This window comes from Vicugna pacos, chromosome 26, assembly GCF_048564905.1.
Source record: "Vicugna pacos chromosome 26, VicPac4, whole genome shotgun sequence".
NCBI classification, from domain to species: Eukaryota; Metazoa; Chordata; class Mammalia; order Artiodactyla; family Camelidae; genus Vicugna; species Vicugna pacos.
Genome location: NC_133012.1, coordinates 9385979 through 9401610, shown reverse-complemented (window position 1 = coordinate 9401610; position 15632 = coordinate 9385979). Strand labels below are relative to the sequence as shown.

The 15632-nt window shown below is 37.5% G+C and overlaps 1 protein-coding gene across 7 annotated transcripts in view; it reads left to right on the top strand.

Moving 5' to 3' along the window:
• NRG1 (neuregulin 1) overlaps positions 1-15632 on the top strand; it is an 885407-nt gene that overhangs the window by 743800 nt on the left and 125975 nt on the right. For all 7 annotated transcript variants that reach the window (XM_072950309.1, XM_072950308.1, XM_072950312.1 and 4 more), the window contains exons 4-5: positions 3013-3063; positions 5415-5465. In XM_072950309.1, the coding sequence (XP_072806410.1) occupies positions 3013-3063; positions 5415-5465 (102 nt within the window). The remainder of the gene's footprint in view (positions 1-3012; positions 3064-5414; positions 5466-15632) is intronic.

Genomic DNA, 15632 nt, shown 5'->3' with positions numbered 1-15632 from the left:
ATCTTCTCTTCAATGCATGGTATTCATCCTGACTCTACATCACTTACTAATTTCAAGATGTCTCAATTGCTTAAGAACAGGCACTCATTACAAGCAAGAATTGAGATACTTGAAGATGTTTCTGAAATCGTTTTTACCAGTGCTAATAAATAAGTATGCCCAATTGAAGTCTTAAAAAAATGACTCGATTGAGTTTTTTGAATGCGCAGTAATGACCCCTAATTTTAGAATGATAAAGAGTCATTTAATTGGCTATCTAAATACAAGCAGACACATCATATGTATGCTTGTATATGTTTATGTGTATTTTGCTAAATAGTTATATTTTGTATATTGTGCTTATGATGAAATCTCAACCAAGTCATGCATACAGAATAATTAGAAAAATGCCTTTCCAGAAGGTGTATTTTTCAGTCCCTGAAAAATTTTTCTTGAAACCGGATCCAGCTTATTAAAAAAGCATTCAAACATTGCAAATATACTAATGTTCCATATGTTTACTTCCTTACTCAGCATAAGTTTCTCAGCTGTGATCAACTCTTGATGATTCTAAATCCTTACTAATTTGCACTAATGAAAAGGATGTCCTTTATATATTAACAAATTTAATGTACCAAATTACTGCGGGAAAAATACACCACTTAAAGAAATATCAAGGAGATTGCGGGACTTAATTTTTTTTCAATCTGTGCTTGTAACAAAATTATTTTCAATCATAACTGTCACAAAAGATTGTTTTCTAAATCTGTGAATTCTACCCAAAACACACATAAAAAATGATTGCTGAATGGTTTTAATCAAAAAGATTAACTTTTCTAATATCAAGGTTCTTTTCGTAAAGAAGTGTATAACTTCTGAGCTTGTATTTCCCCCAGGATAACTCGGAAGGCTTTTATTTGGAACCACGATCATTAAGGATATTTTTAAGGTCTCTAGGGTAAATATCTAATTTTAGGAAGTTTATTTTAAGTTATCTCTGTGTAGATACATCTTTGTAGTAACCTCCTGTTCCGGTATTTTTATGTATCATTCAATTAAAAAAGGAAATGTTATGGTTAACCTTTCCTCTCATTGAGACCTCTTATGCTGGAGATAGAAAATCTCTGATTCTGGGTGGGGAGGGGGAGGCTGTTTGCTTTTTTGTCTTTTCGGAAGGTCACAGTGGACAACTACTTAGTTTGTCAAAAATAAATTTGAGAAGAGTCTTGATATTCATACTGGGGTTGGGATTGGTGCCCAGTTCCTGTGACCTTGAGCTTCCCGCTTCGGTCTAGCTGTCCCGTCACTGATGAGTCTGGAGAACAGAGTGAGGAAGCATCGCTCCCAGTGTGGGCACTGGCTTGGAAACGCAGGTCTTCTTCTAGCTACTTGAGAAAGGCAGATGCTGTGAATCTTTGATAAAAGGGTTTCTCTCCCATTAAATTTTCCCCAAAGAAGAACAATTTCATTCTCTACAGCCCAAATCAAGCAAGCTAGCTGTAGCCACTTTAGAAAGAGATATTGTCATAGCTCCAGCCCAGAGGCGTCTCTAATGCCTGCTGCTTGAGGAAGCCCGAAGGATATCATATGCCTTCACTGGCTCATTCTTTTCACTTTGTCCCATTTTTAGTGGGTATGAGAGTCTATGTAGGTGACTGGGGGCTTGATAATAAGCTTGCACTTTGAATAGTTTGTCCTCCTGATGCTTTATTAGAAAGGACTGCCCGTACTAATGTGCATGAGAAAAACACTGGTCTTACTAAAAGTATATTTCTGATCTTTATATATACTCCCATTTAACCTGATGTTTATTCTTAAACATCCCTGCTGAATCTCACATGCCATTTTTATTTCCAATTCCACAGAGCCATTTATCCCCAGAGCCTTTGCGATTGAAGAAATGCCACTGAAATTAATTCATCTTACCTACTAGACTAGTTCTATCATGGAAAACCTAAATGGTCATATCTGTGTTTAAAGATGATTATGTTGATCCTGAACATTTCCAACTCTGTGATTATGAGACTATTAATTCAAACATAAAATGATAATATATGACATATTTAGAATTCTAGTAGAATCTAGTAACTTTTGTAATACGCATATCATAAGAGATTCAACTTATCTTTTTGTCCCGGTTCATAAGTAGTAGATAGTAGACCATCATTAAGTCATTTGACAATAATTATACACACAGTGAAGGTTGCATAATTTCCTCCTTGCATCTGCATCTTTCCAGGCTTCATAAAACTATGCTTTACTGAAAATATTAGATTCTAACCAACTTTTCAGAAGGACCGGATGAGTATAGAATTATATTCGCCCTTTATTTATAGATATAATCGCCCTTTATTTCATCATAAAGGCAGCCAGAAAGAGAGTTTGACCAGGGCTATCATGATTCCCCTGATGATGGTGTGTCCGGAAGCGTGCAGGTGGGTTCTGCATTTCCTTGAGGTGGGAGCTGCCTGGCTGCTCCATGCCCTGCCCTGAGCAGCTGAAATGATAGCACCCATCCTGGTTATCATTGGCAATCTTCTGTAGCGTTTGATGCCAGAATTTGATGTTGTCCATCCATCCTCATTATAAACATTGCTTGCTTTCGATAGGAACAAAAGTGGAATTCTCCAAAGACCTGTAATTTAAAAATTTTGACCACAGCTTCGATGCTACTAAGTTTTGATTTTTCTTGGTCCTGCTGTTTCTGTCTTCCTTTCTGAAGAGGAGGCCCCCTCCTCTTTGGCACATAGTCTTCTCCGCTGGCCCCAGGAGGGGCAGGGAATTCTGCCTGATTATTCTAGCACAGCCCCTCTCATGCTCTGTGCTCAAGAAAGAACTTTTTATCTGGACGGTCTTTTTTTTTTTTTTTTTTTTGCGTTTCTCACTCTCCGTATGGATGAAGCAGAGCCTTCACCACCCCCTTGCAGTGCCTCCTTCTTCACACACATTTTTCCCTTGGAGGCAGGCTGTGGAACTGGCTCCCAGCCTCCCGACTATGCATCATAATGTCCTATCACCTTTTCTTTTTTGCAGAGATCAGCACTGGCATGCCAGCCTCAACCGAAAGAGCATATGTGTCTTCAGGTAAGGACAATGAGCTCGTCAAGTTTTTACTAATCAGAGCGACAGACGTAACAGCTGGCTGTTCCTTCTACTAATCAGAACCCCTTCTGCATCCACATTTCAGCCGCTCTTGTCTTCTGCGCCCATATTTTTCCTCCAGCTCATTCTGCCTTTTACGGATTTTACTTAAAGGAGTACAGTTGTTGCTGTATGTCTGAACTTGGGCCTGAGAGACGTGCATGAGAAAAAGAAATCTACGTCTAGATACAATTTAGTGACGTTAAGCCAGGAAAGGAGACACCTGGGCTGTAATTTCAGTTTTTATATCTTTCTAGGTGCTTCTCTTAGCCGCCCCTGCCCTCCTTCATCCATCAGTTTACTCCGGGAAAATGTATCAACGTCTGATCTCTGACCTTTGGGCTCTTAATGATCGGTTGTGGGTCACTAAACTGAAAAACAAAACAAAACAAAAAAAACACTGTTATAAGCCTGACTTTTTAAAGTGCTTTTGCCTTTTTTTTTTTGGTTGGTTGGTTTTCATTTGTTTCTCACTTGCCTGTAATATTTGCTGAGAGCAGTTACGGTCCACACATATATTAGCTACTAAAAACCCAATTCTACTAATGCATGTATAACCATAATTCATTGATTTCTCTGCTAGCTGTGAATGGAATTAATCTACTATGAATTTCATTTTTTTTCTTTTTCTTATCCTCTGTAATTCTATGCTTAACAGAACCTTAAACTATTCAGACTATTTCAAAATAAGTATTTAATTAGAAGACTTAGAGGCTTAGATCCAAAACTCACTTCAGAGGTTTGATGATAGCTTAGTGGAGTTTTTTTTGTTTGTTTTGCGGGGGGGTTTGCATGATACTTCACAGTTCATAAAGATTTTTACATCTCATTTGATAATCACAAGAGATTTGTGTAACAAGGCATGATTTTTCTTCATTTGACAGCTGAGAAAACTGAGGCATTAGAAATGCAATCATATATCTCAGCGAGTAAAAGAGCAGATCCTTCAAGCCCAGGAGTCTTGTTACTGCCCCGTATTTAATGTTTTAGCTTCACTGATTTCTTTTTCATTGTGGCCTGTACCTTGTTGACGCTATGGGAGGCCACGTGATCTAACACAGCCATTTTCCATCTTCCCTTCACAAGCTTATCCTCTTCCCTTCAAAGCCATTGTTCAAAATCACGAACGCTAAATTCCTCTGCATCCTAGGCTGTTTGGGCTGTATTTTGGGCACCTTCATGTGTCATTACTATGATGTAAGAATGTGTGTTTTAGGGGGAAATGATCCTGGAGTTTAAAAGGATCTTACTTTTCTGAGTAATAGAAAGACAATGAGAGAGAAGGAAGACAGAGAGGGAAAGAAAAAGAAAAACGGAAAGAAAAAGAAAACCTAAAAGAAAAAAAATTGTAGATTTTCTGAATTTCCTTACTTTTCACTCCAGCATTTATCTTTAGTGTAAGGACTGCATTATCTGACCCTGTTGGATGCTGGTACAAGCCTGAGCTCTTAGATTTATGGGGAGCTTGCCTTGGGAATTCGGAGTGACTGTAACTGTTATTTTCTGATATGTGACTTGAATCTTGACAACTTTCTGGTGGCTGAATTTTATCTTTGATACTAAGTTGTTCTTATTGCTGACTAATAACAACCCTTAGGTCCTGTGCTTTTTTTCTGCATGAGGTTATGTTTTATTCCCTGCTGCACTTAAATACTGGTTTTCCTCCCTTTATCCATGCTCCCTAAGAGAATCATGCTACTGTACATCCCCAAGGATTATAGTATTCATTGAGCACATCTAGTTCGATCCTATGTAACTGCTCCAGCGGATCTTGCATGGACTTTATTCAGCACCATGTTTGGCCAGGATGTTTATGCCAAGCAGGTTGCCTGAAAATATCTTCATTTTTCTTTCTTTTTTTTTTTTCTCTAAGCATGAAGGTTGCCTTTCATTCTCTCTGAATATGGGGATTGTTCTCTTTGGTTTCATGTTTTTTTTAATCAAGACCAGACCTAAGAGAAGGAATTGTCTGTTTTACCTGGAGTGTGGGTCTCTTCCGAGTAGTGGTTCTAGGAAATCTGAACAGCAGCTGGGGTGGGGGATATCTTTGCAGACAGACCAACCCCATTTTCATCTCCTTGGAAAGTCTTTGGGGTCTGGCCTACAGAAACACTCCTTTGTGGTCTTTGAATATTGCACTAACCTTCCTTTGACTTTGAGATGCTTCAGCTTTTCCAATGCACCATTTTCTAGCCCTCTTTTTCTAGATGGTACCCAAGCCTGGCAAAATTTCTAGTTGAAGAATCCAAGTGGCATGACTCAATAAAGCTTCATTCCACTTTTATGTTTTATAGAGTCTCCCATTAGAATATCAGTATCAACAGAAGGAGCAAATACTTCTTCATGTAAGTATATTTAAATATTCTGTTCATTCGTTTTTAACCCAAGACGGTATCTGCTTCCGAAGATTGTGTTCACATCTCTCCTGTGTCCTGACTGAGGGATGGGGTGCCAAGTTGGGAAGCAGGACGGTATTTCCTGTTTGGACTAGAAATAACCCCCTGCTATGCTTGGGGTCGACCAGATAGCCCCTCCCCCTAAGGTACCTGTGCACATTAAAAGATACTACATATGCGGTCGTTTGGGATAATGTAGTGTCTGAATTTTGGAAACAACTGCATAGACTCTGAAGCCTAGTTCTGGGTGAGCAATAGAGAACATTTTAGATTTGTGGTTTTTTTCTTTTTTTTTCAGTGTGTCTCAATGCCTTCAGTAACTGCCTAAGGCGTGTTTGGGGCCTCTATTTCAAAGTTCCTTGGTTCTCATACAAAGTCTGCTGTGATGGAGTAAGGAAACTATATATAGATGCCCTTAATTCAAATTTGATAGCAAGTGACTAATTATGAAAATGTTTGAAAGCAGGTCCCTAGGCAAGATCGCAGATTAGTTTTCATCTGTTTAATGTGAAATGTGCTTTGTGCTCATGGAATTCTACAACAGTTAGATTGATTGGTGCTTTGTGCTGTGTCAGGGGAACTGGAAAAGTTAGCAAGGACTAGTAAAAATAGTTTTGATACTTATAAATTGTGAATAGCGTAGAATTAAATTTTGATAGGCAACAGAGGAATTTATCAGACCCTGAAAATAAAGCTTTTAACTACAGTCTTTCTCTCCCTGATTTTATTTCTCTATTTGAAGCTCTTTCTCAGTCTGATAAGCTCTTTAGTGTTAGTTTAATAGGTGTTCCCAGTAATTCTATTCCGACCTGGAGAGTGTGTTTAAGGAACATTTTCCTTTGGCAACAGCATAGTAGGGACCGCTTGAAAAGAGGGTCTGTGCTTTTGGCAACTTCGGTTGATTTGCCAGGCTGTTTAAATAGATCCAGTTTGATCCAAAAGCCTTTCCCTTTGGGTTGGTGGTACAGAACCGTAACAATACGATGGAAACATATTTTTTTATCGCGTGAGGTGTGATGTTTGAGCCCTACTCTAGCTCGATAAAGAGTCACTTAACTGGACCGATGGCAACGATCTAATCAGATCAAACAGGAAATGAGATGCTAGGACTAAATTGGCTTCCTCTGTATTCTAAGACCACTCATTACATACTCCAAAATAATAATCTCTCAGGGGAGTTTGGGATGTTTGTTATTTAATTCTACTTACAAAAAGATTTGTATAATTATGTAGATTTTAGCTAACTGGCATTAAGGAATTATATTGTACTTTGTTTTATATTTTGAGTGTTTACTGTAGAAAAGCAAACACTCAGATCTTCTTTTTTGGCATTTTTGTCTGGGAATAATTCCTCCCCTGCGTGATTCATTGAATAAAGTTATCGAAACTCTTGTAACTGGAACCCCTGATGCTGTCATCAGTGGGGCGATGGATGCTATCCTTAGTAGTTCTGGAGTGGAAGCAATACTTAGGGAACTGAAATGAATCTCTCAGTTTACATTTCTATTCATTGCAGTGCCATTGAGAGAGAAATCATTTTGAAATCTGACTCCGATCTCTAAGTCTCAGCAGAATTAGTTGCTGATATTTGGTAAAGGTTTAAAAGTAAGAAAGAAGGCTTTGTGTACCATTATGCTAAAATATCTCCGTATGCCATTTCCACCTGTTACTCCCCATTCATGGTGGGCTCTCGGTAAATACTGTTGAATTGATTAATAAATGTTCCTCACTGTCATGAAAATATGCTCTGTAGTTTGCAAATACAAAGCAATAGGGGCAGGATCCTGAGTCCAGTCTTGGTGAGAACAGTGACGGCGGCACCAGGCTCTCCGCCCTTCTAAAGGCAGCATCAAGTGTGATTCTGCATCGCAGAGGAGCTCTGATGCAAACATAGCTCCATTTAGTAAAGGCTGGAGGTGAAACTGGAACCGGCAATCACACTAAGCTGGACTCAAAAATTTGAAATATATGAAAGAGCCAAAGGCCTTGGAAAAGTTCACATGGATCAGAAATAATCAGCCCTGAAGAATAGGCTGCTTTTCACTTTATTTCAGCCAGAAAGGTGACATGGGTAAATCCCTGTATGTGAAAAGTGAGCTATGCTATTACCACGGAATCCTGTCTGTGTGGGCTCCAGGCTTTGAACTTTTGACATTGGTGCTTTCTGAAGCAAATTTGGAAAAGCCTTTCTGAAGTAGTATGGATTCAGCCAGCTGATTATGGATTAAAATGATTCAGTGTGCTTTTGGGGTCACTGTTAAAAAAAAAAAAGGTGAGGCAGCTCTATTATTTTGTGGGTCTTTGAGTACAAATCTGCACAGCCTTGTAGGGAAATGTCCCTTTATTGCCAGTGCTGTTTTGGGGGGCATCTCACTGCTGGGTAAATCTTGGGAGACGTCATCAGTGTTGGTTTATGATGTTGCTGGCCCTGCTCGGAGCCCCGCCTAGGATGCCCAGTGTCTCTTCTTTCCTGACCACTCCCACCCTCGAAGTGCGTCTCCTTCTCTTCTCTGAAACTCGTGCTTCAATAGCAAACAAAAAGAAGAAAGCTAAAGTTGCCCACCTACTTAAAATAGTATTTTAATATATGTTCTTCTGATCATTATTCTTCATTCTGGCTTTCTCCTTTTCCATCCTCCGTCTACTTAAGGTACCTGAAGCATTTTTCCCATGTCATTAGCTACTAATCAGAATTTTTAAAATATTTTTTAAATCTAAAATATTTAAAGTAACTTTTAAAAATCACTGTGACAATAAAGATATCATTCTTAACTGGAGGTTTTAAGGGACTTATGTTTCACCTATGAACGCCGTATCATTTTTGCCCTCTTTCTATTTATTTTTTCCAGCATTTCATAACAATTGGTGAAATATCAGAGTTACTAATCCTTCCCTTCATAAGGCGAATTTTAACTACTTCCTTTTTGAATTTGGGAATTTGCATTGTACATTCACTCTTTTTAGAGTTGTTAATTTATTATTTTTTAAAAGTTTCTTATAATAAAGACTATTATAAGAAATAAAGATTAGCATTATTTTATTCTTTTGTACATGAGGCATCTGTGACTTAAAACGTATAAACAATTTGCTAAATGAGTGTCCTATTGCACATAAGTGACAGGTTATAGAAAAGAAGGACTTGAAATTTTCAAAACAGTCCCTTGGACCTTCTTGTTCCCCTTTAAGTAGAATCAGCAAAAAAAAGTAAGTGGATTGTTTAGAACAAACCTTAATGACGTCTCTCTGAATTGCCAGCTGCTGGTGACCCCATTTTGCAGACAATTTTGTTGAATGCTATAAAAAATACAATTGTTATACTGAGCACTTTGCCGAATTAAGCCCCATCCATTCCAATTTAATATAAAAATGAGAGAAACAAAAATGGAAGGTCTAATGAATAGTAATAGGAAAGAAAACAAAGAGAAGTTTCTGGAAAACAGTCTTAAACAGTAATATGTGTTTCAAATAATTATAATAGGAATAGCAAAGCGGTACTGAAATCTCCCTGTGTGCCAGGCAGGCGCTGTGCAAAGTAATTTACACGGATGCTGATTCACGGTTCTCACAAACCTCATTCCATTTCTCAGATGATGAAACCGATGTATTTTTGTCTACGGTCCCACAAGCAGGATTCAAACCCAGGCAGTATGCTAGCCTGCTGTAATGCATGAGGTTTTGTTGCCTCAAAAAAAAAAAAAGCCTTTAGTTTTAAAAGGAATGAGATTCTATGAATGGATAGAAAAGTGGTACAAAGTGGACTGGGAGTGCGTGTGGTAGATTAAGGTAAATGCATTGCCTGGAACCAGCTGAGCCCATGTGATCTTTCTGGTACCCATCAAAGCGTGACGGGTAGGGAGGTGACGTGGAAAGAACACAGACGTTAGATAGACTCGTGCCCTTAAGTCTAAATACTAGCCTGTTTTCTTAGGCAAGTTTTTTCATGTCCTTGAGACTCAGTTTCTATATCTGTAAAATCTTGTTGGTCTCAAACCTGTATTGAGACGCCTCATATGAGAAAATGAATGTGAGTCGTTTAGCACAGCCTTGCTTTATAGATGGTCAGACAGAAACAGATGTGTCTCTGAACAAAGTGGAAACCAGGGTGGGGGGTGGGGAGGTCCTTCCATTTTATTTGAACAATGTAGGAAAAGATCATTATTGTTGGGGGAGGAAAGGAGTTCATGATTTTCCGTCTAAATGATGCTGCTGAAAGTTCTGTGCCAAGAAATCACTATGTCTTTTCGAAAATATTATATATTCTCAGCTAAGGATGCATTTTAAAGGAACATATCCAGGAAGTCTTTGAAATCTCTAACGAGATGAACAATTAAATCTTTAATTTGGCACATAAAAAAGCTAGCTGAAGGAAAAATGTCTTTTTGTCTGCAACAAATTTCTGTTGTAATGAGATACAGCATATTCACTTGGGAATAGTGATATGTATTGATTAGATTGGACCAGGTCTGCTGATCCATTGGTGAGGTTTAAAGCTAGGGTCTTACTTCCACCCTTAGCTGTAACTGACTTACTCCAAGTGCAGACGGAACTGTCCGGACCTTTGCTAAATTATTCTCAGCTGGAAAAATGCCATTCCCATTTCAGATCTTTATTGGTGGCAAAATATGAACTCTGTCCTGTGACTGTTGGAGAGCTGGTCTCACTGAATGCAGATTATGCTTCCAGATTTCTCTGAACATGGTCTTTTCAAGGGTGTGGAGGCTCTCTCTTGTGGAGAATGACACACAGATTGCCTTGTTTCATATAGCGATAAAAGGATGATTTAAAATGAAGATTACCCAACTGGTATTGCTTCCACCTTTCTGACTGCCTAGAGAGTTAGTCATAGATTTTTAGGACGATACAGTGACTTGGAGCAAGAGTAGGTACAGCCATCTATACTCTCAGGCAAGTTATTACCTTCATGCTCAGTTCATTCATTTTGTGCGTGAATATATCTTCTGCCCCCCTTACAGCACTTCCTGCAGCTGTACTGTAATTCTTTACTCTGCCCTTCTAAAGGCGTTCAGCGTCTCTCATTGCATTCCGCTGCTGGACATGATCAATCTCAAAAGTTTTGACCAAGCTTGTAACTAAAGCATCGTTAACCTTTTGTAGTCAGTTGAAATTAGCATTTTACAAAAGCACTCTTTTGAACCATGCAAATATATGTGTGTGCTCTGTATATATAAATAACTGATATCTGTATCCTACTGTGTCTTTTATAAGGCATATTATCATGTATTGAGTCATTTATTCACAAAAATCCTGTGAACTAGATGTCATCCCATTTGTCAGATGGGGAACTTGATTCTGAGAAATTTCTGACATGTCCAAATTCAAAAACTAAGTAGGTGGTAGAGCAGAAATTTAAACGTGAATTTTCTCATTTCAATCTGATGGTTTTTTATTACAAAGTCTTTGGGATCCATACAGCTAGCTAGATCTTCTTTGAAAAAGAAAAATAAAGAAAGAAAGAACTTCTTTTTTAAAAAGGCATCAAAATGGAGTCTAGGTATATAATCACGTTTATACCAGTTATCTCAAAGTCAACTTTTAAGTGAAATAATACGCTCTCCAGAATCTACAAGGTCATGAGATAGACAGGCAACATGAGATAGTTAATGGCAACACAATTCAAAGATTTAATACTATAAAAGGTGGCAGAAAACGTTGGTCTGGAGTCATTTCAGTGACTTGCTCTTCGGCTTTGTTACTCTGAGAATGATGTGGTCTATTTCCAAACATGCTATTTACCGAGATAGAAATAATCTTAGAGCTGTTGTGCTAATAGGAATCTGATCTTCATCAAATAGGGATCTCTTCCTCAGTGGTAGTTTATATTTGGGATAGATGCATTGCCTTATTCCAGGCTGATTACTGTTTAATCCTTTGCACAGTATCATAAATCCTGGATATTATTTGTATTGTAGCTTAATTTGTTAGTAGAAAATTATCAGACCCAGAGCAATTACTTCTCTGTATTTTAGTCTTTTGGGGGCTTTATACTGGAACATTGTCCTTAATATTTAAAAACATCATCCAGCTTTTTGTATATTAGCTAGGAGAGGAAAGGACATCCTTATTTTTCTTGTTTTAAGGGAAACATTAAAATGATAGTAAGTGTTTTTAATTATTAAGGATACAGCAGTAAGGCAAATTACATACAATTTTTAAAAATTTTAATGGTGAAGTGTAGGCAAGAGAATGGAGACCGAAAGACATATACAAACAAAACATCTAAAAGAACGGAGCTAGCAAGATGTTGATAAATTTACTTATGCTGAACTTGATGGACTTTTTTTATTCTAACTTTTTTTTTCAAGTTATCTAGGGATGTGAGAAATAGAGAGGTAGGAACAGAGGCCTGTGTATTATTAAAAGACCTTGGATGCTATAGGAAACAACCCCCCCCCAAAAAAAAGAAGGGATAAGATAGAGGAAGGGGTGAGCAACAACATGATAAAACACTAAAATAAGAAATATGGACGGTGATTTAATTTGGAGTTTCTCAGCTGCAAGTTTCTCAATTCAACTCCAAAGAGCTTAAATATAAAGGGAGTATATTGGCTTATGGAACTGGCCTCGTTTGATCCAGAGGCTCAAACGATATCATGGGATGGTTTCCTAGTCTTTATGCTTTGTTTCTCTACAATTGTTAGCTTCGTTCTTAATGGGTTTTCTCTATCTGATAAGGGGGTAGCTGTTGGTATCCTTAAGCCTCTGTCCCCTTGGCTGATAATCTAAAAGGAAGAGAATGGCCACTCGTTATCCAAACAGCAGGATTTTAAAGAAGAATCTGATTGGCTCTGCTTGCATCATATGCTTAAACCTAAAATAATTACTGTATCCAAGGAGATTAATGACTCCAACTGAGCAGAGGCCAGGTCGGATATCCCCCACTGTGTGTGTTTGGGTTGGTGAGGCAGATGGGCTCAGCCCCGTGGGAACCCCATGCGTGGTGCAGGCTCATTACAGAGAGGAGGGGTCTGTACCTACACGAGGGGAGAGCCGGCTGGTCAGGCACAGCCCACAGAGTGCTCTGTGCCTGATGAGCAGACAACTTTAGAAGAATCAGGAAATAGTGCTCACAGAGGATTTGAGAGGAACCTTGAAAATAGGTGTCACTAAAAAGTGTTTTAATTGTGCAAAGTTAAAGCAGGATTACCATTGTAAAGAAAATAATGGGGTAGAAAACTGAAGACAATTGAAGGATCATTTTTTAAAAAGGCTCTTTATTAGCATCTATGAGCTCTCAATCGTCATTCTCAGGAGTACCCTCTCTTAGTCCAGGAACTTCTGACGCTCTTCTGAAGAAAGTCAAAAAGAGTAGAAAAATGAGTTACAGTTTTCATTTTCAAAACAGAATACATGGGAGACATTTTCAAAGTGGTCAAGTGTTCTGACTTGGGAGTTAAAAGTCAAAGAGTACTTGATCCAGATTGGTTTTTTTTAAATCCATGGTTAAGTAGATTTTGAAAAATTGCTAGTTTTTTTCACCAGAGTAGTTGCATGTTGATTAAAGTTGTGTTTGGTTGATTGGTTGGTTTTTGTTTGTTTCCGGTAAGAAAAGGAAAAGAAGCATGCTTAGTCCATTCCTTTTAATATTGCGTAGAAAACTCAGCAGGTCTTGTGAGAAGTGTGAGCTCACACTGACTGAGGCTTTGTCAGCTTCATTGATGTGACCCATGAAACCTAGAGGAAATACTGTCCCCAGTAGTTCTTTTGTGAGCATCTTCCACTTTTCTTTCCCCTCCTCTTATTGTGATGCGTCGAGCATGCAAGTTGCTTGGGTACTGAATTCATTTCTTTAATAAAGGTGTTGGGTATACATAGTTCAGCTGATCGTCAGAGAAATGCAGGAATGACATTTTCCCTTTTATCTCTCAGTCTATCAGAGATCAGCAAAACCTTAAAAACCAGTGATACAGGCCACCGTGGGTTATAGCCTAAAGCTGTCCTCATCTTCACTCAAGTCCCACAAACTACCTCTTATTTAGGAGATTGGGTGTTCAGGTTGGGTTAGTTCAACAGATATGAGCTATGGTTTTGGTTTTTACTCATAGATTCCAGAACCTCTTCTTCAGTGAATACCAAGCTTTGCAAGACCAGTGTCAAGAAGAGAGGGAGAAAGAGGTGGAGAGATGGAGAATGACTTTGCCAAATATTGCAGGAACTTTGATTTTAATGATTAAGTATTTCATCCATCTTTCTTTTGATTTTTATAAGGAATTTTGGGGCAATTGATCTCTCCATTTCATAACACAAAATAGAATGTGGAGGGCAGACCTTTAAATCAAGTGATTTTTTGAAATAATATTGCTTAAGGTAGAATATGTTCATCCATTCTGTGGTATGTGATTTAAAATGAAATATTATTTTGGTAATGATTTGTTTTACTGTTTTCCTTTTTTTAAAGTCATTAGTGTTTGTTTCTGCTTCATATTTGAAGCCTGGTCCTTTTACGAAGAGATCAGAATCTTGAAATTCATCCCATTTGAAAGATGATAAGAATCTATCATTTACCATTAAAAGTCAGACTAAGATGAAGAGGCATCAGAAATTACCTCACTCTGTGGAGGGTTTTGAAAGTAGTTTGGGGTAGTTTTAAAGAATTTAGAAATTTAACTGGATATTTTAGAAGTGTGTAACCACAGTATGGTAAATTGAATTACTGTTGGTTATCAGAAACTTATCCATGAAACATAGCTGGACTTAAAAAGATACATTATATTTCTTTCAAGATTTTTTGAATTAGATTACCTGGAAATGTATATTTCCTGTATTTTATTTCCTTTATTTCCTATATTACCTGTAAATGGAAAGGTTGCAGTTTCTTAAAGAATTTTATTTTTATTAGGTAAAATTTGTTTTTTTTTTAATTTTTATTTTCTAAAGGCCGTTTAATTGGCCCAAAGATAGAAGTGGTAAACTTGAAAATGTACATATAGTTATGTTATAATTGAGTGATACATCTAGTAAGTTAGAATAGTAAATTAATCAATTCAAATTATTAAATATTGAAAAGCAAAATTTTCCTTTACAATGATTCCTCTCAATTTTCTTAAAATTCATTTATTTAGAAGAGTGATGAGTTAACAAGAAGCCTCTGTGTCATTTGATCAAGTTTCTAATTACAAATTCCCCGTATGGGAATTAAGACATATTAAGAGAACAATCTGCAGGAGATGACATTAAATGTTATTTTATAATATTCTATACAATTGTTGTCCTGCATTTTAATTCAGATCTACCTGCTTAATCAACCTATAGAAGTCCATGCCATTCATAAATAACGTGACTGAGAAGAGATCATGCTTATTTATGTATTTCTCAGTGTGTAAATCTATAGGAAGGAAGTTGCTGCATTTATTTTTTTAAAAAATGCTGTAAAATCCAACATGTTCCACCTCTGATGAAATGTGCCAGGAGGAACTCACTTTGTCAGACAGGACACTTTTATGAGAAAAAGTGACATGAAGGAAATATGAAGAAGAATAGCTTTACATATGTTTGGGAGAAAATTATTTAAGGTAGATAATAGCTTTTTTTTTTCCCACAAATTTTGTACATTTCCCTTTAGTTGACCCAGAGGGATTTTTTTTCTCTGCTCTCCTCATAGAAGCTTCTTAATTTCGTGTCCTTAATGCTCCAAAGCAGAAATACATCTTTGTTCAGACTTTCCTCAAGTTATCTGTGAAAAAATAAACCATACAAAGGGTCCTTGGGTATGTTTTAGGATGAATAGATTATGGGGCCTGGAGAATTACCTTGTATATGCAAATGAAACTGTGTGAAAGCAAGATAAGCCTTAGGAAGGAAACAGGTGACTCAAGGGCACAGAATCAGTTTATTTGAACCTTTAAATGTTTTTACAGTGCAGGTAAAGGGAACTGAGACTTAAAACTGTTAAGCTTAGTGCAAAAACAGAAATGAAACATAATGTCCCCTACACGTGTACACACAGAAACAAGTATTATGTTAAAATTTTCTGCTTGGTGTTTTTTTTTTTCCCCCCTAAGCTTCTAGAACATTGGCTATGACCTTTTGGGTAAAAAGTGTGTTGAGAAGTAAGTCTAATAGAAGCTTCTGGTGGAGAGGGTCTTCATGAAGAATAGG